Raw genomic sequence first — 27,961 nt, 5'->3', positions numbered from 1 at the left:
CATACTATTATGACTAGCGACGCTCATCTATTATTATGACTGGCGAACCCCATCTGTTATTATGACTGGCGACCCTCATCCACTATTCCCGACCTTTCGTTTGAGGACGCGCACGCTTATTTACGACCGTAGTTGATTTTGGAAGAGACTTTTTGGGCCCGTCATCATGGTCGTAAAATTCTGTCCTTCAATGCAAATTGTGTGACATGAGATTTTTTTTTCGTTTCGCATCTGCGACGGAAACATTCAATATGCGTTTCGCGTGCAAAATTCTGGTTGCTACTATGGTAACAGCGATTTATCCGATTTAGGACGACTTTCCAAATCCACTTTTGGTTCCTCCCAGAGCTCGAGAAGCCGCCCGGGAGGCCCACTCCCATTGAATAGTGGATACCAGGCGTCGCGACCATACGTAAAAAGGGAAAGAGTGGGTAAGTACGTTACGTATAGGCATATGTAGCGTTATAAGGGTGTCAAAAACGATGATTAGAATACTGAATAACGGGATATATTTCCAATACTTGTAGGGTGTCACAACCCAAATACTTAAGAGATGCATTTTCATAATCTGGAAAAGACTTACTTCCATTGTTTAGGGTGCTTTTCAAAACCCCATGGTCGCGCCTGGTATCCACTCATCGACGGAAGTGTACCCCCCGGAAAATCCCCCATTTCTGCGGAAAGTAAAACATACTGCCCATTACATTGTGTGCTAGAGGCATATTGTTTGTGTATGGGGAGCGACAAATGAAGAAAACCCCGCAAATTTAGATGTTTTTCAGACGGTTTATGGCCTATTGCATGCTGTGTATATGTCAACGCATGCGAAAATGGTTCCGACTGGAGAGGTGATCTGACTCATGGAATCAATTGCCAGTGATCCACCAATAATGTACATTAAATGCAATATCGATTCGATGGACTGTAATGATCTATATCTAAGCCTTAATTCGGTAAGTTTTTCCTTACTCAATATGTACTCGATTTGTCTGAAAAACCACTTTCTTATCCATGACATAATCTACATTTCGCATGTCTCCAGCCAGCTGGAGTCATAGCCATGATACAGGTACAGTCCCCCCGCGAGCTCAGTCAGGCAAATGGCATGGCATGCTGGTATCATAGAGCTATTATAGCTCCATGCTGGTATCGTATGAAAGAGCTTTGCACACGAAAAGCAAGATCTATAGGGCCTGTAACACAAAGCTTAGCAATGATTGTAGAACAGTTTTCCACGTTTGATTGTATTGACTGTAATGTACAATCAATCTGCAAATCGAGTCTATGATTAATCATTAACTTTTGAGTTACCCGACTCTAATCTCGCGTTGTAGAGGATTGCGAAAGGTGCCTATTATGACTGGCGAACCCCTTCTACTATTTTGACTGGCGAACCCATACTTGGCTACTACTATTATGACTGGCGAACCCCTTCTACTATTATGACTGGCGAACCGTTTTTACTATTATGACTATCGACCCTCATCTACCATTACAACTGGCGAACCTCTATTACTATTATGACCGGCGAACCCTTTCTACTATTATGACTGGCGAACCCCATCTACTACTATGATTAGCAACCCACATCTACTATTATGACTGGCGAACCCCATCTGTTATTTTGACTAGCGACCCTTATCCACTACTATGACTGGCGAGCCCTTTCTAATATTATGACTGGCGGCCAAATCTACTTTTATGACAAGCGACCCCCATCTACTATTATGACTGGCGAACCCTCCCCTACTATTATGACTGGCGAACCCCTTCTACCATTATGACTGGCGAGCCCCATCTACTATTATGAGAAGCGAGCCCCATCTACTATTATGACTGGCGAACCCTTTCTTCTATTATGACCGGCGACCCTCATCTACTATGATGACTGGCGAACCCCTTCTACTATTAATACTGGCGACCCTCATCCACTATTATGACTGGCGAACCCCTTCTACTATTATGACTGGCGACCCTCATCCACCATTATGACTGGCGAACCCCTTCTACTATTATGACTGGCGACCCTCATCCACCATTATGACTGGCGAACCCCTTCTACCATTATGATTGTCGACCCTCATCTACCATTATGACTGGCGAACCCCTTTCTACTAATATGACTGGCGATCCCCATCTACTATTATGACTAGCGACCCTCATCTATTATTATCACTGGCGAACCTTATCAGTTTTTATGACTGGCGACCCTCATCCACTATTATGACAGGCGAACCCCTCTACTATTATGACTGGCGGACCCCTTCTACCATTATGACTGGTGACTCTCACCTACCATTATGACTGGCGAATCCCTTCTACTATTATGACTGGCGAACCCCTTCTACTATTATGACTGCCGAACCGTTTTTACTATTATGACTATCGACCCTCATCTACCATTACAACTGGCGAACCCCTACTACTATTATGACTGGCGAACCCCTTTCTTCTATTATGACTAGCAACCCTCATCCCCTATTATGACTGGCGAACCCTTTCTAGTATTATGATTGGCGAACCCCATACTATTATGACTAGCGACGCTCATCTATTATTATGACTGGCGAACCCCATCTGTTATTATGACTGGCGACCCTCATCCACTATCATGACTGGCGAACCCCTTGTACTATAATGATTAGCGACACTCATCCACTTTATGACCGGCGAACCCTTTCTACTATTATGACTGGCGAACCCCATCTACTACTATGACTAGCGACCCACATCTATTATTATGACTGGCAAACCCTTTCTTCTATTATGACTGGCAACCCTCATCTACTATTATGACTGGCGAACCCCATCTGTTATTATGACTAGCGACCCTTATCCACATCTATGACTGGCGAACCCCTTCTACCATCATGATTGTCGACCCTCATCTACCATTATGACTGGCGAACCCTTTCTACTAATATGACTGGCGATTCCCATCTACTATTATGACTAGCGACCGTCATCTATTATTATGACTGGCGAACCCCATCAGTTTTTATGACTGGCGACTCTCATCCATTATTATGACAGGCGAACCCCTCTACTATTATGACTGGCGGACCCCTTCTACCATTATGACTGGTGACTCTCATCTACCATTATGACTTGCGAACCCCATCTACTATTATGACTAGCGACCCTCATCTACTATTATGATTGGCAAACCCCTTCTACTATCATGACTGGCGAACCCCTCCTTGGCTACTACTATTATGACTGGCGAACCCCTTCTACTATTATGACTGCCGAACCGTTTTTACTATTATGACTATCGACCCTCATCTACCATTACAACTGGCGAACCCCTACTACTATTATGACTGGCGAACCCCTTTCTTCTATTATGACTAGCAACCCTCATCCACTATTAGGATTGGCGAACCCCATACTATTATGACTAGCGACGCTCATCTATCACTATGACTGGCGAACCCCATCTGTTATTATGACTGGCGACCCTCATCCACTATTATGACTTGCGAACCCCTTCTACTATTTTGACCGGCGACCCCTTCTACTATAATGACTAGCGACACTCATCCACTATTATGACCGGCGAACCCTTTCTACTATTATGACTGGCGAACCCCATCTACTACTATGAATAGCGACCCACATCTAGTATTATGTCTGTCGAACCCTTTCTTCTATTATGACTGGCAACCCTCATCTACTATTATGACTGGCGAACACCATCTGTAATTATGACTAGCGACCCTTATCCACTACTATGACTGGCGAACCCTTTCTACTATCATGACTGGCGGCCAAATCTACTTTTATGACAAGCGACCCCCATCTACTATTATGACTGGCGAACCCTCCTCTACTATTATGACTGGCGAACCCCTTCTACCATTATGACTGGCGAGCCCCATCTACTATTATGAGAAGCGACCCCCATCTACTATTATGACTGGCGAACCCTTTCTTCTATTATGACCGGCGACCCTCATCTACTATGATGACTGGCGAACCCCTTGTACTATTAATACTGGCGACCCTCATCCACTATTATGACTGGCGAACCCCTTCTACTATTATGACTGGCGACCCTCATCCACCATTATGACTGGCGAACCCCTTCTACTAATATGACTGGCGACCCTCATCCACCATTATGACTGGCGAACCCCTTCTACCATTATGATTGTCGACCCTCATCTACCATTATGACTGGCGAACCCCTTTCTACTAATATGACTGGCGATCCCCATCTACTATTATGACTAGCGACCCTCATCTATTATTATCACTGGCGAACCTTATCAGTTTTTATGACTGGCGACCCTCATCCACTATTATGACAGGCGAACCCCTCTACTATTATGACTGGCGGACCCCTTCTACCATTATGACTGGTGACTCTCACCTACCATTATGACTGGCGAATCCCTTCTACTATTATGACTGGCGAACCCCTTCTACTATTATGACTGCCGAACCGTTTTTACTATTATGACTATCGACCCTCATCTACCATTACAACTGGCGAACCCCTACTACTATTATGACTGGCGAACCCCTTTCTTCTATTATGACTAGCAACCCTCATCCCATATTATGACTGGCGAACCCTTTCTAGTATTATGATTGGCGAACCCCATACTATTATGACTAGCGACGCTCATCTATTATTATGACTGGCGAACCCCATCTGTTATTATGACTGGCGACCCTCATCCACTATCATGACTGGCGAACCCCTTCTACTATTTTGACAGGCGAACCCCTTGTACTATAATGATTAGCGACACTCATCCACTTTATGACCGGCGAACCCTTTCTACTATTATGACTGGCGAACCCCATCTACTACTATGACTAGCGACCCACATCTATTATTATGACTGGCAAACCCTTTCTTCTATTATGACTGGCAACCCTCATCTACTATTATGACTGGCGAACCCCATCTGTTATTATGACTAGCGACCCTTATCCACTACTATGACTGGCGAACCCCTTCTACTATTTTGACAGGCGAACCCCTTGTACTATAATGATTAGCGACACTCATCCACTTTATGACCGGCGAACCCTTTCTACTATTATGACTGGCGAACCCCATCTACTACTATGACTAGCGACCCACATCTATTATTATGACTGGCAAACCCTTTCTTCTATTATGACTGGCAACCCTCATCTACTATTATGACTGGCGAACCCCATCTGTTATTATGACTAGCGACCCTTATCCACTACTATGACTGGCGAACCCCTTCTACCATCATGATTGTCGACCCTCATCTACCATTATGACTGGCGAACCCTTTCTACTAATATGACTGGCGATTCCCATCTACTATCATGACTGGCGAACCCCTTCTACTATTTTGACAGGCGAACCCCTTGTACTATAATGATTAGCGACACTCATCCACTTTATGACCGGCGAACCCTTTCTACTATTATGACTGGCGAACCGCATCTACTACTATGACTAGCGACCCACATCTATTATTATGACTGGCAAACCCTTTCTTCTATTATGACTGGCAACCCTCATCTACTATTATGACTGGCGAACCCCATCTGTTATTATGACTAGCGACCCTTATCCACTACTATGACTGGCGAACCCCTTCTACCATCATGATTGTCGACCCTCATCTACCATTATGACTGGCGAACCCTTTCTACTAATATGACTGGCGATTCCCATCTACTATTATGACTAGCGACCGTCATCTATTATTATGACTGGCGAACCCCATCAGTTTTTATGACTGGCGACTCTCATCCACTATTATGACAGGCGAACCCCTCTACTATTATGACTGGCGGACCCCTTCTACCATTATGACTGGTGACTCTCATCTACCATTATGACTTGCGAACCCCATCTACTATTATGACTAGCGACCCTCATCTACTATTATGATTGGCAAACCCCTTCTACTATTATGACTGGCGAACCCCTCCTTGGCTACTACTATTATGACTGGCGAACCCCTTCTACTATTATGACTGCCGAACCGTTTTTACTATTATGACTATCGACCCTCATCTACCATTACAACTGGCGAACCCCTACTACTATTATGACTGGCGAACCCCTTTCTTCTATTATGACTAGCAACCCTCATCCACTATTAGGATTGGCGAACCCCATACTATTATGACTAGCGACGCCCATCTATTATTATGACTGGCGAACCCCATCTGTTATTATGACTGGCGACCCTCATCCACTATTATTACTTGCGAACCCCTTCTACTATTTTGACCGGCGACCCCTTCTACTATAATGACTAGCGACACTCATCCACTATTATGACCGGCGAACCCTTTCTACTATTATGACTGGCGAACCCCATCTACTACTATGAATAGCGACCCACATCTAGTATTATGTCTGGCGAACCCTTTCTTCTATTATGACTGGCAACCCTCATCTACTATTATGACTGGCGAACACCATCTGTAATTATGACTAGCGACCCTTATCCACTACTATGACTGGCGAACCCCATCAGTTTTTATGACTGGCGACCCTCATTCACTATTATGACTGGCGAACGCCTCTACTATTACGACTGGCGGACCCTTCTACCATTATGACTGGCGCCCCTCATCTACCATTATGACTGGCGAACCCCATCTACTATTATGACTAGCGACCCTCATCTACTTTTATGACCGGCAAACCCCTTCTACTATTAAGACTGGCGAACCCCTACTTGGCTACTACTATTATGACTGGCGAACCCCTTCTACTATTATGACTGCCGAACCCTTTTTACTATTATGACTATCGACCCTCATCTACCATTAAAACTGGCGAACCCCTACTACTATTATGACTGGCGAACCCCTTCTTCTATTATGACTAGCGACCCTCATCTACGATTATGACTGGCGAACCCTTTCTACTATTATGACTTGCGAGCCCCATCTACTATTATGAGAAGCGACCCCCATCTACTATTATGACTGGCGAACCCTTTCTTCTATTATGACTGGCAACCCTCATCTACTATTATGACTGGCGAACCCTTCTACTATTATGATTGGCGACCCTCATCCACTATTATGACTGGCGAACCCCTTCTACCATTATGACTGTCGACCCTCATCTACCATTATGACTGGCGAACCCTTTCTACTAATATGACTGTCGATCCCCATCTACTATTATGACTAGCAACCCTTATCTATTATTATGACTGGCGAACCCCATCAGTTTTTATGACTAGCGACCCTCATCTACCATTATGACTGGCGAACCCTACTACTATTATGACTAGCGACCCTCATCTACCATTAAGACTGGCGAGCTCCTTCTACTATTATGACTATCGACCCTCATCTACCATTAAAACTGGCGAACCCCTACTACTATTATGACTGGCGAACCCCTTCTTCTATTATGACTAGCGACCCTCATCTACGATTATGACTGGCGAACCCTTTCTACTATTATGACTTGCGAGCCCCATCTACTATTATGAGAAGCGACCCCCATCTACTATTATGACTGGCGAACCCTTTCTTCTATTATGACTGGCAACCCTCATCTACTATTATGACTGGCGAACCCTTCTACTATTATGATTGGCGACCCTCATCCACTATTATGACTGGCGAACCCCTTCTACCATTATGACTGTCGACCCTCATCTACCATTATGACTGGCGAACCCTTTCTACTAATATGACTGGCGATCCCCATCTACTATTATGACTAGCAACCCTTATCTATTATTATGACTGGCGAACCCCATCAGTTTTTATGACTAGCGACCCTCATCTACTATTATGACTTGCGAGCCCCATCTACTATTATGAGAAGCGACCCCCATCTACTATTATGACTGGCGAACCCTTTCTTCTATTATGACTGGCAACCCTCATCTACTATTATGACTGGCGAACCCTTCTACTATTATGATTGGCGACCCTCATCCACTATTATGACTGGCGAACCCCTTCTACCATTATGACTGTCGACCCTCATCTACCATTATGACTGGCGAACCCTTTCTACTAATATGACTGGCGACCCTCATCCACTATTATGACAGGCGAACTCCTCTACTATTATGACTGGCGGACCCCTTCTACCATTATGACTGGTGACTCTCATCTACCATTATGACTGGCGAACCCCATCTACTATTATGACTAGCGGCCCTCATCTACTATTATGACTGGCGAACCCCTACTTGGCTACTACTATTATGACTGGCGAACCCCTTATACTATTATGACTGGCGAACCCCTTCTACTATTATGACTGCCGAACCGTTTTTACTATTATGACTATCGACCCTCATCTACCATTGCAACTGGCGAATCCCTACTACTATTATGACTGGCGAACCCCTTTTACCATTATGACTGGGGAACCCCTTCTACTTTTATGACAGGTGAACCCCTTCTACTATTATGACTGGCGAACCACTTCTACTATTATGACTGACGAACCCCTTCTACTATTATGACTAGCGACCCTCATCTACTATTATGACTGGCAAACCCCTTCTACTATTATGACTGGCGACCCTCATCCACTATTATGACTGGCGAACCCCTTCTACTATTATGACTGGCGAACCCTTTCTACTATCATGACTAGCGACCCTCATCTACCATTATGACTGGCGAACCCCTACTACTTTTATGACTGGCGAACCCCTTCTACCATTATGACTGGTGAACCCCTACTACTATTATGACTGGCGAACCCCTTCTAATATTATGACTGGCGAACCCCTTCTACTATTATGACTAGCGACCCTCATCTACCATTATGACTGGCGAACCCTACTACTATTATGACTAGCGACCCTCATCTACCATTAAGACTGGCGAGCTCCTTCTACTATTATGACTGGCGAACCCCTTCTACTATTATGACTGGCGACCCTCATCCACTATTATGACTGGCAAACCCCTTCTACTATTATGACTGGCGACCCTCATCCACTATTATGACTGGCGACCCTTATGATCAACGAACCCTTTTCCTCCTTATGACTGGCGACCCTGTTCCTTGATTATGACTAGCGACCCTCTTCCTTGATTATGACTAGCGACCCTCTTGTTTGATTATGAATGACGACCCCCATCGTTGATTATGACTAGCGACCTCTATGAACAGCGCCCCTTATGAATAGCAACCCTTATGACTATTATGACTAGCGGTCCTTATAACTAGCGGGTATTATGACTTATGGTCCTTATGACTGACGGGTGGACCCCGTAGTGACAGGGGAGGGGGGCTATGAGGATGAATAACTTAACTTGATTTTAATGACCCGTATTCTGAAGTCGGGTTTAACATAAACTCAGGTTTAAAGTTGTGGTTTAAGTATTGATAGCCAATTGTTACATAAATCACTAACAGTAAAGATATCATATTTCAGCTCATTTGGCTCTTAAATCATTCCTTATTGTCTTGGAAGTATGCATAAGATGATTGTTTTCACCATTGAAGAATCGGGGAAAGAGCACAGTAAACATATGAAGCATACAATGTAATAAAAAAATTGACACTTTTGGATTCCCATAATTTAAGCACAGAGTTAGACCATGGTCTAAGTTAAACCTGCCTTCAGAATAAGCCTGTTCACGGTTGTAAACTGCGCACGAGCAGAAAAGGGTCATTGGAGACAACCATGAAGGTGGCTTTCAAATTCACTGACATAGGCATTTGTGATTTGATGATTATTCATGTATTCCTTTCAAAATATTTATCACATCCAAGCTGAAGAGTAATAACGAGAGCCTTCATAATCACTGGTATTTGGCAGTAGCCTAAACAATAGTCAAATGTGCTGCCAAAGGCAGACAATAAAACAGATTTCCAAACTTTATCTGATGTACTATTCTAGTCACCAGGTATATACAATGCCTTTTGTTCTTAGAATTTGAATACTCTACCGGTAAAGCTTACGCAACATCTACATTTGAAAATGATAGTGCTTATCCTAATGAAAAATCACAAAGGTCATTTGAGAAAAGTTGATTATGAGCTAACCGTGAACTGGCTTATACGGGACTTTGGATTTTGTAAATTGACTTTGATTTGAACCCTCAAGTACATTCTATGTTAACAAAACATACAATTCAGTATAAGTATTCAGCCAATATAACCCTTAAGACGGGAACGGATCTGGCGACTACCCCATATATTCCTGCATTATCGGTCTATAACAATGAGGAAATAACAGATGGGACAACTATCAACTTTTGGTCAATTCGGATGTTACTTTTTATTCTTGAAGGGAAAAAGATGAAATTAAGTAAAAGTATATGAATGCCAAGTCGTGATTACTCGCTTTACTATTTGTCTGTTAATAGTCCTATATACTTAACTAATAATATTGTCACAATAAGCGATAATGAACTATTTACGAATTATTCATTTGGGAATGTTGCTTCTGGAAGATTTTTGTTTCATCAAAGCCATATTTTTGCCACTGAGCTCGATCATTTCAGAATTTGTATCTCTCATACTCATATCTCATTAGAAACCATGACGTAATCAAGATGGTGAACGGTGCAAAGGTGAAAGGTGTTGGCCATCGATCTCTTCTCACTCATCTACAAAAACTTGGAAGAACATGTACTATGGTAAATATTCTATCATATCAAAATAAGTTTTAAATCCCTGATATTTTATATAAGTCTGAAATTATAACTATGAAAGCAAAAAGGAGAAAAAGAAGCGAAAAGGCGAGAGGGAAAATTACGATGGGAGCAGTGTAACTTGAGAAGTACTAACATGAATAAGAGAGACTAGGAACTTTATCATATTGGGGTCAGGGATACGATATTCCATCTTGTTTGGCAAAATAGTTTTCCCCATATAATTTGCGTATCAGAAACCGTGAGGGGAATTTTGGTTTGATCTATTTATTCCGTGCATTTATAATATCAAAGAAGCTCCGATTAGTTTGTTACATCACATGTAGGGTCTACTCCTTTATATTGCACTCTTACATTCACAGGTCATTGTATATGTAACATAATTATGTAACATATTGGCAGAATAGGACTAATTACAAAAATTAAAGAACAAAAATAGACATCACAAAAACCGCATTCACAATAACTTCACCATCATTTCACCTTCATTAATAATCCGTTATTCTCTTCAACATTTATGACTTGAATTTCTCCCTTTTCACAGCTAATCAGGCGTGAAGTGGAGAACAAGAAGCATTTCTACTTGATATCTTTTAAAGTTGGAGTGAAGGGTAATCACGTTCATTACTATTTTCAGAATCCCGTTGAATATTTTATATCTTGACTTACCATCACCACGGTCCCCCATGCCAACCCCGACCCCAAAGCTTTATTCTGCTGTGCAAATCCTTCACTCGATTTAAAGGTCAAGTCCACCCCAGGAAAATGTTGATTTAAATCGATAAGGAAAAATCAGACAAGCGTAATGCTGAAAATTTCATCAAAATTGGATGTAAAATAAGAAAGTTATGACATTTTAAAGTTTCGTTTATTTTTCACAAAATAGTTATATGCACAATTTAGTCACATGCAAATGAGAGAATCGATGATGTCCGTCACTCACTATTTCTTTTGTTTTTTATTGTTTGAATTATACAATACTTCAATTTTTACAGATTTGACCATAAGCACCAACTTGATTGAACCATAAAATGTTAAACAATGGTAGTCCCACATGTTCAGGGAGAAATAAAACTTTGTTTCACATGACAATGAGGAGAAAATCAGAATATTTCATATAATAAAATACAAAAAAATTGTGAGTGAGTGATGTCATCAGTTCCCTCATTTGCATACCTACCCGAATGTGCATTTAACTATTTTGTGAAATTAAGCGAAACTTTAAAATGTCATAACTTTCTTATTTCACATCCGATTTTGATGAAATTTTCAGTGTAACGTTTGTTTGATATCTCTCTTTTTATTCAAATTAACTTTTTGTTGGGGTGGACTTGTCCTTTAAGAGCAATGATATGTCCGAGTCCAGTCAGTCCGAGACCGAGTCCGAGACCGGCCTTACAAGGTGGTTCATGAACCACGAGTCTCGCCTGATTTCGCGATCAATAAAAATGCAATATGATTTTTTGACCCCTAGATGACCTTATCATCCTTAAGAACACACGTGTGGTATTACCTAAAGATCGTTTGTACTGAGTATATAAACACAGTTGATACAGCTGAGAACAAGTTGAAAAAAAAATCTTCAAAAAGGATGGACATGACCTCAAATGAATTGACATTTTGACCCCTAGATGACCTTTGTCCCCATTATCCTCATGGACACACTTGTGGTATTACCCAAGAATAATGTACATTATTCTTGGGTAATACCACATTACATAATTATGTACCAAGTATGAACATAATTAATGTAAAAATAAAGAAATGAGAGCAAGCAAATTGAACAAAAGCTTTAACATTTTAGAACAGATCAACGGACCAACAGGAAAAGTAGTCTCTGTCGAACTTCGTTCAGGCAAGACAAAATATATATATAAGTATGTTATTGATTTTAGTATTAAAATTACATGTATTTTATTAAGAAAGTCCCTAGAAACATATCACGATTAAGTTTTCACTTGTTTCTCAGCACCCTCCCAGCTCTATAAGCAAAAATTCCCCCAACCTTCAATGTGTGTAAGGGCCCTTTCACACGTGAATCTTGAATCACCATTGTAATGATGATTGCAATTCGTCTTTAGAATCATCGGACCTTTCACACGCTCATTCGAATGATTTGTCAATCAAAGCATTGCATCGCAAATACAAACTACGATGATAATTGTCCTATTTACGGAAGTGCTTGAAAGGTCACGTAATCTCCGCCCCCAAAAGATGTCTTGGAGCTCAAACCTTTTCACACGCAAAATTCGTACCGTAATTTAAGTGAAACTTAACTGGAATTCACCTCCGGAGTAGAAATTGAATTCGTGATTGTGATTAGCGTTCTTGATTCTAGTTTGGTTTCACACTTGCTAAAAAAAAAAATCGTCATTATTGCTTCATTTTTTTACTGGATTCATATCATTCAAATTACAATTTTGTTACCGTGTGAAAAGGCGGTAATGTAATCTGAGAAAACATATTACCAGATATGGTGAACTAAAGGTATTCTATTTTATAAAAGTGAAATTCAGATACACAGTGCCAAAATAGCCCGGTCTCGTGCCGGACTCGTCGCCGAGTCAGATCGAGTAACTGGCCCCGAGTCCGAGACCAAGTCATGAACATTCGAGTCCGGTCTCGAGTCTGAGGCCGGGGGCCGGACTCAAGTCACACATCAGCCTATAATGCCATGTTTACTGAAGGCCCTCTCTCTCAGTAAGTTTTATAATTAAGTGTTAGTCTCTTTGTGGAGACCCACTTGCTAATCAAATTTTCAATCCGGGTCTGTGCCTGCAGACTACCAAAGCTCCATGATAATGAGGCTGAGAAAGTACCTCCTCGACTCACTGTTGCGATTAAAGGGAGCTTTGCCAGAACGTTTCCATTATTATGTACAGTTTGTTAGGACAATAAGGCCTTATCTATATATATTTACCGCTTTCTAATTAAATGCAAATGGATAATGGATACCGACACATTCTACATTTCTATATAATTCCAAGAACAACTAAAGTTTAGCCGGGGTCAAAGGATTGAATTTCATTTTAAATGTGCATAGTTATAATACATGCAAATCTTATTTTGATTCGTTCCCAAGAGAAATATATGTATATATATTTATTTTTTTGTTTCAGCAGCTCTTCCCATGACATTTAAGGGTTGTTTGACGAGCATATTGATATCTGATTGTTTCATGAATTTAAGCCTGTGAATAATGCATTGAGTAAGACAATTGACAATGTTGAATTAGTTTTATATATTTTTTTTAATTTGTGATTCGAAAAAAGTAATGCTAATGCATTGAGTTGTCTTCAATAAATACATTAACGAATATTTAATGTAAGCATACTATAAAGCCCGCGTATAAAGGTTTTCTTTTTTGTTGTTAAGTTTCGCTTACAGGATTATTGTTGGTTTTTGCTTTGAATCATTTTTGTTTTAGCAGGCGGTGAACCCATTATAGCTAAAAAGGCGAGACAAAATGCTGGTCAACATATCCAGTTGGTCGATGACTTCGAGTCGATGTTGCCGGTTTGGGCCACATGGTTCTCCAGATCAAGTCCAGTACAGCATCAGAGTTGCCAGCGTATTATAGTACAGGTGGAACCGAAAAAAGGATCAGTTTTTAATCTTGGATACTTTGCGACTTTTGGTAGTATTGAACCGGAATTTACAAAAGAACCATGTAAGTCATTGGCGTACGGGGGACTGAGGGGCACTTCTCCCACAAAATGTTAAATGACTAAGAAAAAAGGAAAATTAAGGAGGAACAAAAAGGAAATGAGTGGCGTGTGTTAGTATTATTATGTCATAACTTATCTCAAAATTAGATTTTTAATTTATGATGTTCGACGTTTTTGCTCGCTGACCATATTTTTTGTTAACGTCATGTTTCTCTTCCTTAAAATTGTTGGCTCACTGTATGCCAAATGATGTAAGGGCTTGTTTGAAATAATTCATGTTATATGTTTTTTCTGTTCATAGTATAAAAACTGCAATTCCTTAAAAAGTGAAAATATGGCTTATATCGCAATTCGGAAAGTAAAATAGGATTTTGGAGGAATATAAATACCTATTATCTTAACATATTTACATTCAGTTGTTCTTTGTTATCAAGAGCAGTATTATCGTTGAATATTTGGTGTGATTCTCATTTGCCCCTTCTAAAGTATACATGTGTGTTAATTGGCTCAGTTTGTAGAGCGTCGATCGGCCCCACTACCGGTAGGTCGGGAGTTCAAACCCCGGTCGCGTCAGACCCAAAAGACATTAAAAGATGGGAGTTGCTGCTGTCCGGTTTGGCGCTCTATCATCCAAGGGATTGAGGTACTTCGATCTGATGCTGCACAGTGGCTGCCGGGCCAGGTTGGAGGAAAAAATAGGAGTATTTCTGTTCCAGATTTCTATTTCGAACAATGAATTATGGATTTTCATTTTCTGAAATTGTCACAAAAATCATTTGGATTTGGGGAAAATGTAGAAACCCATTTTTAAATCATGCATACCACTATGACATTACAATATTTTTTTAATTTCTTCCCCTCCCAGTTGTATTGAACATGCACATATATGAACCAATATATGACGATGTAAAGGAACAGATTGTTGCATTTTCTGCCATACCTAAACGAAGAGAACCCGACCTCGGTGGTACCGGCTGCCTCAATATGTGTCAAAGTGAAAAAAGTGATGATGACGACGACAACCACGTCCACGAGGATGGAGCATCCTGGGATGGAGACGACACTGAGAAAGAAGTCTACCTGTCTGGCGATAGCAAGGGTCCATTGAAGCTAGTCGTAATTAAATTATTTTCATTTATCTGTTATCAATATTGTCAGGTCTTTTATTAATTCTGTTTTAATCATGAAGCCTACATCTTTTTTTCCTACATAATTATACTAAGGACATGATTATCAAATTAATTTCTAGTCGAAGTTGAAATAAAAGCAGATGATAACTTTGTATTCGATGTTTTTAATTTCTTATAGTCGTATTTTTTACGCACAAAACATATATGTATTGAACATGTTGAAGCTTGTTTGCAGTCATTGAGGAATCATGGGGACGCGAAAGGCCTAAACTAATAATTATGTTTTAATGTAAATTATGTTGTTTAAATCTATTTAAAAATCTTTTTAAAAATGCAGGAGATGGCTCTAGTTATCATGTCTTTGGGTTTCTATTTCGTCGGATATTTTCACCCGATCGTGCCGATTGGTCGTGTTGGTAGCAATACCGTAGTGGTTTTTTTTCGACGCCCCGCCAATAAATGTGAATGATTTGATCAGGAAGGTCTGGCAAATCGTCCGGGGACAGGGGATGGGGCACTCAAATTATTTCTTTGATTGCCCCCCCCCCCCCCTCGCGCCCGGACAAACGTCACCTGATCATTCAGGTTTTTGAGTTGTATGGCTTATCCCCCAGTCTAACCCAGGCCTTCCCCTTTCGGAGGAAGAACTCGATGTTCTTCTCCTTTCGGGGAGGGGGTGGTGGGAGGGGTATGAGCCCTTTCCGCCACAAGTGGAGTATGGAAAAAAGTATACTTGTTAACATTCTGTATAGGTGAATATGCACACATAAACAAGAAATATAGTGAACTCCGAGTGATTTATCTAAATGCTGATATCTGAAGGGGCATGATTTAACCTTTTGACACAGGAGCTAATTTCCACCAGATATTTACCCATTGCTTCAAATTATTTCTTTGATTGTCCCCCCAAAAAGTATTTTATTGATTCTTTGTAAACAATCTTAATTAATATCCATCGCTTCCCTGATTTGAACCGGGACTCTGATTCCCTGGTTGGATGACTGGAATGGGTATTATCTTAATTAGTTTGATACAATTTTTTCACCTTCTACCCATTCTATTTCATACAGCCCCGCGCAGATTTCATGACTGGTAAGGATAGTATTATCCTTAACTCGGAGTTGTTTGGTCGCTTGTTGCACATAAATGGATCGTTCTCGATATCTACTTTAAATGAAAAGGAAAGTAAGTCAATATTCATTCTATACATTATAATTGGAGACCCGGCGTTGTCACCATGTATTTTTGGAGGTGCACGTGAGCGCCACTGCAAGTCAGGATTACCCCCCTATTAGAAATGCCAACGTACAGGCACAATATCGTTGTAGAAGTAAGAAGAGAGAAAATAGAAGAGAACTTAAAAGAGTGAGAGCTATCAATTGTATAATTAATAATACCACTATTGTCTCATCTAATTACAAAAGAGCTTATTTGGTCCCTGATCACACTCCTCTCAGAGTGAGACGAGGAACCAATCGTTTAGGATTGGAACTTAATACATCTTTTGAGAGTGCATTATAGCTCCTTCTGGAGTGAACAGTGTATATTTTCAGGACTGAAGCCAGAATTTTCTATGAGGGGGTTCCGAATTATAAAGATTGAACCTTTCTATATTATTTTTTTAATCTTTCAATATTTATTGAATATATAAATCAACATCAACAGTTACAAAATGATTACAGATACATAATTAAAAATCATGGAGAAAAAAAAGAAATATACAATTATATACACAAAGCAACCGGGAGTGAAACAGAACTAGGTACTCAAATCAAATCTCCACATTTGGAAATGGAGAGCGGGTTTATCTTTTTTTCTTAGCAAGATATTATTCTAAGTTCATGCTACATTTCAATAGAGCCTTGAAACCATCGACACTAGAGGGTTTATTTTGTAATTTACAGATATATATGCAATATTCTAACAGGAGAAATATTTAAGTTAAAAATGTATCACTTAGAGTATACCAAACATGTTTTGAAAAGTGGACGGTTCAAATATTCGTGTTTTCTTTTTGATTAATAAGAGAAATGATTTCATCCCAAATTGGTTTCGGGCACTTTAGGGCGTACACAAAAAAAAAAAAACATGTTAGGCCGTTTCAGGGTCCTTCTTACAAAAAAAAAAAAAAAAAGAGGGGATTTTTCCCTTGATTTTGAATAAGAAATTATTGAAGGCAATTGTTTTATGAAATATCTTAAAATAAAATGCACGTAAGCGAGTATCAATGGTACATTTAAAATAGATTATGTGGGATTTTTTCCAATCTACCTCACCTGACAATGTACCTTTCTATCTTATGATCAGTCCCCAGCACCGTAACTAAGGGGGGGGGGGGGGCACGTGCCCCCCCCTCATCGGCTGGCAAAAAAACTGGGGGAAACGAGAAAAAGAGGTAGAAAGAAGGAGAAACGTGGTGGTTGAAGAAGAAATTTATGTATATTGTATTATATTATGTTACATTACATATATCATATTGCATAAAGAATTTTTTTTCAATAACTTTATGAAAAATAATTTTCTTAGGGCTTATGTGTTCATCATTGCTGGTGCTCGTACCCTGTTGTACAAACAACCCGTTTTCAAGTCAATATACACCAAATATATTAGAGTCATTATTGTTTTATGTAGTGACGAGGGGCAAATAAGCTACAAGCTTTACGTCTCTACATCCAAGTAAACGCAATCGTGATTTGAATCATGATTCTATGACGTCACTGTGTCAGGCTACTTACGGTTTGACTCTTCCCAAGCTCAAGGCGCTCTATATGCTCAGTGTATATGTACATAAATATGTGCTATATATACGTTTCTTGTAATGTTCAAGTTCTGTGTTGGTCATCACATCGTCCACTACTTTTAATTTTTTTGTCATGTCTTCAACTTCAAGTTCTATTACTGGACAAGGATCTCAGTTGTTAAGTTAACAGTGTCAATATTAAATTGGATCTACGCTGAAATTCACTTCCGAATACCATTTTCGATAAACCGAAAAGATGGATAGAAGCATGGACCCTATGATAGAAATGGTTCGAACGCGAAGCGCGAGTTGATTTTTTTTGGTATTCCAATCTTAACTTCGGACATTATAAGCACGCTTTTACATATCTCAATAAACAAATTAGTGTGAGCGTGAAGATCGAGTTAATCAAGTTAAGCACTTTTTAACATGTAGGACCATTATAAAGAGGATATTTATGTTATTATATATAAATAAAAGCGTGAGCTGAATGTTGGTGAGGGATTCAAAAACAGGTAAAGCACCTTGTGTAATCACAATTATTGTTCAACTTATAAATGCGAATGCAAAGCGATGAAAATGATCATGAAACCCGAATCGCCAGCAAAATATTTTGTGCATATTGACTTTAAAACTGAATATTTTAAGCACCTTTGTTTCATTCACTTTTCTTATCTTTTTTATATTACCTTTTCTCCTCTGCTTCTCGTTTTTCCTTTTTTTTTTGGCTGTTGGTTAGCGGCGGGGCCAGGGAATCCCCCTGGCTACGGCCCTGTTTTTAGATATTTTCACTCCAGAAGGAGCTATGATCCATTCTCAAAAAATGTAAATCCAACTCCAAAATTACTAGTCCCTCGTCTTACTCTGAGATTAGCTCTTTTGCATTTAGAGTATATAGGCCCTTCTCAAAATGCCCTGTTTCCACCCTTATCGAAACTCTCTGTATAATAGCAATGCATTCAGCAGATTCTTATGGATAGACTTAGTATTGATATTTTGTCATTTGTTTTTGTCTTTTTCTTTCTTCGTCAACAGAGTTATACGTGTATTGCCCGAATGCCAAGGCATATGCCAAGGCATATCTTCGAAATATGGGTTCTGATTTCACCGAAGGCGACCCGGAAGGCCAGCTGTAAAAGCGCTGTCGTCACATTAGTCAGGCTTATACCATACGATAGACACAATTTCGATAATACAAACACTATTATCCCCGAAAATGAAATCACATTAATATGCATGAATGCCTAATAATACACTTAACAGCATCTAAGTGGTGTATTGAGACATTTTATTTCATTATTTCTATATTTCTTATTATAATTTTATTTATTATTATCATTATTATTATTATTATTATTATTATTTTTTTTTTTTTTGGGGGGGGGCAAACTTTAGACAAAATGGTGTATACATGTAAAAATAATGTAAGATAGAATTGGATATGGAGGAGTATATGCGTTACAGACCGGCGTGCCGCGGAGACTACTCCACGTTCATCAAAGTTATCTACTACATAATGCAAGACTTCCCATTCATTATATAAGGTTGGAAACACAATTGTTTCGGAAGAGACCCCAAGCCCGCCCCCCATCTATACGCCAGTGATTCATATGGAAGAATCTGGTTATAATTCAGATTCAAAATTCAATGCTTGTTCTGTTTCGTTCGACATGGTAATATATATATATATATATATATATATATATATATATATATATATATATATATATATATAAATAATTTGTTGGTTGGATTGCTTAACTAAGCTAGTCGTACAGACTGTTTCACCCTAAGGCTCACCCTAAGATGAGCCTTAGGGTGAAACAGTCTGTACGACTAGCTTAGTTAAGCAATCCAACCAATAAATTATTTATACTCAGCTCCTACACAGTCGAGCACTATTAGATATTGCAGTATATCACTATATACTTACCTACCTATATATATATATATATATATATATGTATATATATATATATATACGTGTGTGTGTGTGTGTGTGTGTGTGTAGCTATGTATGTTAAAAGTTTATTGTAATAATAGGTCTAACTGTATGAAACCTGTTAAACAAAATATGTAATGCATGGGTCCATCCTTTTACTCCTGAATTCGATTCGATAACTATTCATTTGTGATACATGTATTATAAACTTTCTCTTTTCCAAGTCTGACGGTCACAAACACTGCAATTGTGTAGAAGTGATATAAATGCAGTCTTGCCAAAACTGAATACGGACTTTTTAAAACAATTATCAAACTATGCTGCTATCAAAAATTCGAATATCTTCTATATCAAATAAAACCTAAACTTAGTCTGCATACTCCCCCAATCATTTAAACGTGTTTATAATTAAGTGCCGCATTTAAACTAATGTCATTCGTTTTATTCTAACTTTCGTTTTCGCTCTTTGTAGATATTTTCTGTTCATTATGTCTTATTTTAGCTAGTAATATATATATATATATATGAAGGTATATATTTAAAACTTGTTATAAGATTAGTGTTTTTTTACTTGTGAGTTTTTATATTGAATTTGTAATTGTAATTTGTGTATTGTCTTTTTTTTATAGTTATATCTGAATATCACAATGCAATTTTAATATCTATTTTAACCTGTTGCATCGGTACCATGATGGCAAACAGCTATGCTGATCATGTTTTATACTCTATAAATAGATTCAAATAAATCTCTCAAGGACTGAAATTTACTTAAAATATTAATTTAGTAAATCATAAATATGGTTTTGCATTGCATTCTGAAGGAAGTATAATATATGACATTAAATGGTTCATGAATGTATAGGTGCATCAGGATTGTTTTGAATCCTCGCAAACTGGAGTTATGTATTTCATTATTACTTATTGAAGGCAAAGAATAAAAATCATGTATGGAAAAAATACATTAATTTCCCTGTTATCATAATTGTGATTTTAATCGAAAATTTTAATTGAAAAATAAATGGAGAGGAAGAATATATGATTGTCATAGCTGAACATGGCCAGGGTGTTTTGTTAATGGGTTTAATGACGTGCCGTAAATGTATAGTGCAACATTGATTGTAGATCAAGTTCAACTGTACTTCATTAACTGAAAATGGAAAATCACACGACGATCCATTTGATTGGAAACTGCCGAAATCGAAAAAAAATATATAACATGCAGTGAATTTATGTCTATATTGCAACGTTGCACTTTCAAAATTTTTGGCAATTCACTTGGTTACAGTTTTGTAAAAAGATATGTAAAGATAACTGCAGGTATTTGCGTTTTATAATTGTCTCATTGTCTTTATAAAAAAAATATCATCAAACTGTGGTGTATGCAGATAGTCTCGTCTTTTGATTTAATCTATTCTAATATTAATAGTTTTGATTGTCTGAAGTTTATCTTGTCCAACTATTCTTAATTTCTCAAGAAGAACTCGGTCTTTATTTATGACAAGACCATGAATAATGTATTTAAAAAAAATCTGATTTATGGTATTCATTTTTAGATATGATAGCATTCAAAGCAATTTATTTCGAATAATTCATGTCGTAATGCATATTACTTATTGATGCAGACGCATCCACTTAATTATTCTTTTGCCTTATAATTGGCTCCTGATAGTGGTTATATGATGGATTTTTATATCGGTTTTATACCCACGATGTTTATAATTTTGTACCAAATTAGCTTAATTACAAGGGCAATTTCTTCTTCACATATTTCCTTTTCTGCCAACTTTATTTTCTTTTTCCAACCTTCTTGTGGGCATGACTCTAACGTGTATACCAAACGACGTGCAATTGACGTTCAATATGTTTTCATTTTGTTTGTACTCAATTCAATTTGCAACAACAATTTGCACAGGTTTTGTTATCTTTCCCATAGCCGAAGCTACAATACACATAGCACGTAACATAATATATTTTAATGACATTTGTCAGATTAGGTATCAGTCTGGATTGAAATTCCTACATGATAAAGCGACGAATTTTTACTTTGATGACGAGTGAACCTATACAAGAATTTAGTGACCTTCATCATAATCGAATACATTGTTACATGTGTAAGCAAATGTGTCGGAACCATGACTGGAAGGAATATTTTTCTTGTTGTAAACACTGTCTTGAACACTTATTTCCTTTCAACCAGTTGAATGATATAACGAGCTCGATGATGTAATATCGGGTGATGAACCCTTAGAAGACAATTTTGATAGAATTTCTCATTTATACAAAATGAAAATTGCTCGAGTTTCTCCAATTTTTAAAACTGGTGACAAAGAGCAGATTGGTAATTATAGGCCCATATCAGTGCTTTCTATTTTTTCTAAAATATTGGAAAAGATCATTTATAAAAGGGCTTATAGTTTTCTTGAAAATAACAAGTGTCTTTTTGAATCTCAATACGGATTTCGTAGTGACCACTCAACAGAACTAGCTCTTCTTGAATTAACAAATACCATAATTGACTCCTTTGAGCACGACTCTTTCGCAATAGGGATATTTATTGACTTGTCAAAGGCGTTTGACACAATTAATCATAATATACTTTTATCAAAACTAAATAACTATGGTATTCGTGGTACTGCCCTCGACCTTTTTTCTAGTTACCTCTCAAATCGTAAACAATGCACCATTTATAACTCCGTTCAGTCTGAACTTAGGACAATAGAATGTGGAGTACCACAAGGGTCATTACTTGGCCCACTTTCGTTTATTTTATTTATTAATGACATTTATCGTTCGTCAAATCTCCTTTCCTTCATTATGTACGCCGACGATACCAATATTGTTTATTCTGATAAAAATCTTTATCACTTATGTGAAACTGTAAATACTGAACTAACAAATATTTGTAAATGGTTTTGTGCAAACAAGCTTACCATTAACTATAAAAAATGCAATTACATTATATTCCGTAACTCCACAAGGCGTATTGATCTTAATCATGTAGTGGTGAAGCTTAACAACCAAATTATTCCCAGAGTTGAAAATACTAGGTTTCTTGGCTTTATCATTGATAGTAATTTAACATGGATACATCACATAAATGAAATTGAGAATAAAGTTGCAAAAAATATAATAAATGGCCTAAGTTTTTACTTGCCTAAAATTGTATTGCGTACATTGTATTGCTCTTTAATCTTGCCATATTTTTATTACTGTAATTTGGTCTGGGCTAACACATATCAAACCCATCTTAAAAAATTATGTTCCCTTCAGAATAAAATTGTACGTATTATTTCTCCAGACGACAAGATACCACTAACAAATACCACAAATTTGTTTCATTCCCTAAAATTGTTGAAATTAGAAGACATCAACAAACTTCAATAATGTCATTTTCTCTACAGGTGTTTAAATTCTCAAATTCCACAAAAATTTCGTGATTCATTTACACATGTTTCCAACATACATCATTTTGATACCCGCTCAAATAATCAAATATTCAATGATTATTTGAGCGGGTATCAAAATGATGTATGTTGGAAACATGTGTAAATGAATCACGAAATTTTTTTCGTTCCCAAACATAGAAAAATAATCTTCCAACACAACATTCGTTATACTGGCCCCAAAATATGGAACGAAATTCCGGATTACATTAAAAATCTCTATCGACAACCAGCTTTAAGTATAAAATGAAAACATTGCTTTTGTCGTTTTATATATAATTATTTCCCATCTTACGTTTCCTTTTGACTTTAAACATGATAACATGAACCATGGACAATTGTTGTTGCGGCATTTATATTTTGCCCCCCCCCCCACTGATATTTTGTTGAGCATTCTATTTTATTTAGTATAATTCATGCCCGCCTCCCCGCTCACGTCTCCCTCTCTTGTTTCCCTTTCCTTTTCTTCTTTTCTCTGCCCTTTCCTATGTATTGTTTATTGTATTGTATTCATGTCTATAGGCGTATCCCGCCACAAGCCTCAGCTTTTAGGGTATACGCCTTCTTCCTTAAACCCAACATGTATATATTTATATCTTTCATAACAAATTGATTTATGTATGAACTTATGTTTACAAGAAAAATATGTGATAAAATGGAAGAAAATAAATGTTTTATTTGAATTGAATTGAATTGAAAGGGATATCGTTGTGCGTTGTGGCCAAGTGGATTAGTCTCCGGACTTTGAAACAAAGGGTCGTGGGTTCGAATCCCAGCCATGGCGTAATTTCCTTCAGCAAGAAACTGATCCACAATGTGCTGCACTCAACCCAGGTGAGGTAAATGGGTACCGGTAGGAAGTAATTCCTTAAGAAGCTGTGTGCGCTGTGAACGCCTAGCTTAGCCGGGTAATATAGGAGCGCCTTGAGCACCTAACATTGTGGATATGTGCGCAATATAAATACCCCTACATTATATGAATCCAGGATGCAGGAGCGTCACCAGGATACGTGAGGGGGGGGGGGGGCATAAGACAAAATTGTTGCCATCATAATCGACTATGCCAATAATTATGATGTATTATATTCCCAGGCCATAGTTTCCAAACAATTGATGACGCGATGGATCTTCATTAAGTCAAAAGAATATTTTGGCCACAAAATCGATTTTTGTGTTTGCTAGCAAAAAAATATCATATTTCATTATCATCATGAAGTAGGAAGCGGTTTTTTTATAATTTCAAGGAAATATACTCTTTTATCAATAATCGACATGACAAAATGATTACTTGGTCACCATATTTATACCTACCAAATATGAATATTTTATATGGTGCTTGACTTTTAGATAGTTCTTTATTATCTGAAACTACACCTAAGGGTTTAAGAGCAAGCGAAACGTGCAAAGAAAATATTTTCCAAATAAAAATATATCGCTTGCCAAATTTCTTTGCTTTATTGACGCGACTGTAATGCGATCACATTTCTCTTCATCTTGCTTGCTGCTACCGTTTGCACGAGCGAGATAAGCGAGTGAGAAAAAAAAAAGTCTGCATTGACTTGAGTGAATCTCGTATTAAATATATATATATATATATATATATATATATATATATATATATGAAGTGAATATGTAAATTATTGTCATCTGGCTTGTCAAATCACTTTGATTTTCTCACAAAGCTGCATTTAAATGATTGTGAGGAAGCGCAACGAACGAGAACAAAAAGAGAGGAAATTGATACAACGTTTTATTTCTTATTTCCTTTTTTTATTTATCAAAATTTTTAATTGTATTTTTCTTTTTCCACTTTCCTAATTTCCCACGTAACTCCCCTCTTCACTTAGAACTAGATCGATTTCCATTAAGTCCTAAAATCATTCCGGGTTGTTAGGGATTAATCATTAATTTGAAAGACCAGTTCTGATTGGTTCCTAGTCAGTCTACTAAGCAAAATGCGCATGCAACGATGATCTTGATAGGCCATTTCATTTAGCAATTAATCGCTAACTATTGTGTTCCGGAGGCCCCCAGGTCACAAGTTCGTTTGTATCCGTATCTTCGCCTGACATCTGATAGGGATGTGTCCCTCAATACCGGATCCAATGGTAACAATACAAAGCTTTCCTTTCAGACGGAAACGTAACTTTTTGCACGCTGAATCAATTATTGATGATAATCGTGTTTGTGATTATCTATATTTCACAATCGATACTTAAAATTAATGTGTAGACGTTATCCAATAACATTGTATTAGCTTCTCCAGAATATAGTTGAGTGAGAAAACTAATTATTACCATGGTTGAATTTAATTGTGCGAATGTGCAATATTGCAACATTAGCGTGATATGGTAAATAAGGGATAAACGAGACACGATCAAACATGGATCACAGAATTCCAGCCGACTATTCATTAATTTATTCTACATTGTATTCATTTATTTGATTTCCGGGTAAGGTGATAAACAAAGTCTAAAGAAAACGTCACATTATTGACAGACATGAACAAAACTTGATTAAGCAACATCCACAGTGAATAAAATGACCATAATGATCTCCTAAAATAATGAGAAATCCCAATGTGAACCTTTCCAAATTGGCTAGTGAATACTAAAATCAAAATAATCTATAGATTATTCAAATCAAACTTTGAAATAAATCCGTATGTGTATATAAGAGGGAAAAATCAGAAGTAATAATAGCGAATGTACATGATCTGTTTAATAGAATAATAAGCTTGTTTGTATACCATTCCTTTATCTGTTTAAACTGACGTTGGGCATTATAACATGCAGCACATTGCATTTTCATAATCAATATCATGAAAATCGCGTCTGATAGCTCAGTCAGTAGACATGGTAGAGCGGAGGTTTCGGATTCCGGTGACCCGGGTTCGATTCCCACTAACCCTATAGCGCTCGTGCCCTTTGGTAAGGCATTAATCGTCATTGCCAGGTTCTTCGGAGAGAACCTTAAAGTAGAACTATATTGAAAATCGTAAAAATGGAGAATCATATATCAAATTAAAGGAGAAAATAAGGAGAACACGATGGTGTAAATCATTTATCATGGAGACCGATGGAACTCAGTTAATTGATAGTTTAAAGTTCTCTCTCTGAATGCTTCAAACACGCAGAATTACGTCCGCGAAATTGGGGATTTTTTATGACGTCACTTTCTGTACGAGGCGTGATTGGCTCTCCAACGTGAAGCTCCACTTGCATGCAAAACCTGTTGCGAGGGTACGTTTTCTCTACATTGTCACTGAATACTTCGATCCTGAAATGAAAGAAAACCCAGAAGTTTATCTAGATTTGGATTTTCAAATTGATGATTATGAAGATGAAGAGAATGATGATGAAGTTTCTAGCTCTAGAAAAACAAAGTGACGTGGATGGAGGTATACATTAGGGGAATTACGCCGGTGATTATGAGTCGGACAATTCAACTTGCATGATGATTCGCTACCAACACATGCAGCTGATAGCTGCTCCGCGGGTCAAATCCATGAAAATGAATTCCATCACGACCACATCCAGACAGAGTCTCTTTCTTCCATCAACAACATAATGAGAATGAAAATAATGATATAACTCAACTGTACTTACAAACAAGTGAATATATCCGAACCTAGGCTGAAGGTAAATCAACTCAAGGAATAACAGCAGACGATATGCACCGACGATGAATTTCACGTGGCTGGGAGATTGTCACTCGTTCTGTTAGATAAAATTTCTATCTCATTATTTTGACTAAATTACGAAACTCGGAGAATTAGTATTCTACATAAAAATTAAAGGAGAATGAAACCCTTGAAACTAGCTGAATCCATATCAAAGAGAAAAATCAAAGAAACATATTGTTGAAAGTTTGAGGAAGATTGAATGAATAATAAGAAAGTTATGAGCATTTGAATATTGAGATCACTAGTGCCATGTAGATCCTCCCATCGGCAATGCGACCAAGATCTGTGATATCACACACGTACAACTCCCTCATTACTTTAGTACTTATTTCACTTATATTCTCACTTTTATAGAGTCTATCACAAGGATAGGTGTTTTCTTTATGAGATGACAAGTACAGAGGTTTCACAACATTATATCATTGATGAATCGTTTGTCATATGATTAGAATGAGCAAAAAAGAGATGTTTTGGGGTATATTTTCAGTGTCCGAATGGGAGAGTTGTACGTGTGTGACATCACAGATCTTGGTCGCATTGCCAATGGGAGGATCTCCATAGCATTAGTGATCTCGACATTCAAATGCTCATAACTCTTTTATTGCTAATTCTATTTTACTCAAAGTTTTGTTGATCTTATTCTTTGATTTTTCTGCTTTCACAAAAGCTAACTTGCTCCAAGAGTTTCATTCTCCTTTAAGTAACACCTGGTACTATATTTTTTGAATTACGATAAAACCTTTTTGAAGTA

At 38.0% G+C, this 27,961-nt stretch overlaps 1 protein-coding gene across 1 annotated transcript; it reads left to right on the top strand.

Annotated features, from left to right (window-relative positions):
- Positions 1-503: 503 nt before the first annotated feature.
- Positions 504-19,827, top strand: LOC129260727 (uncharacterized). Its single transcript, XM_064114407.1, has 7 exons — positions 504-953; positions 10,485-10,587; positions 11,147-11,213; positions 14,033-14,272; positions 15,136-15,386; positions 16,471-16,585; positions 19,176-19,827. The coding sequence occupies exons 2-7, from the start codon at positions 10,504-10,506 to the stop codon at positions 19,274-19,276; spliced, it is 858 nt and encodes a 285-aa protein (XP_063970477.1). The 5' UTR covers positions 504-953; positions 10,485-10,503; the 3' UTR covers positions 19,277-19,827.
- Positions 19,828-27,961: the final 8,134 nt, after the last annotated feature.

This window comes from Lytechinus pictus, unplaced genomic scaffold (assembly GCF_037042905.1).
Source record: "Lytechinus pictus isolate F3 Inbred unplaced genomic scaffold, Lp3.0 scaffold_19, whole genome shotgun sequence".
Lineage (NCBI taxonomy): Eukaryota > Metazoa > Echinodermata > Echinoidea > Temnopleuroida > Toxopneustidae > Lytechinus > Lytechinus pictus.
The sequence above is the reverse complement of the archived record's forward strand: the minus strand, read 5'-3'. Positions and strand labels throughout refer to the sequence as shown.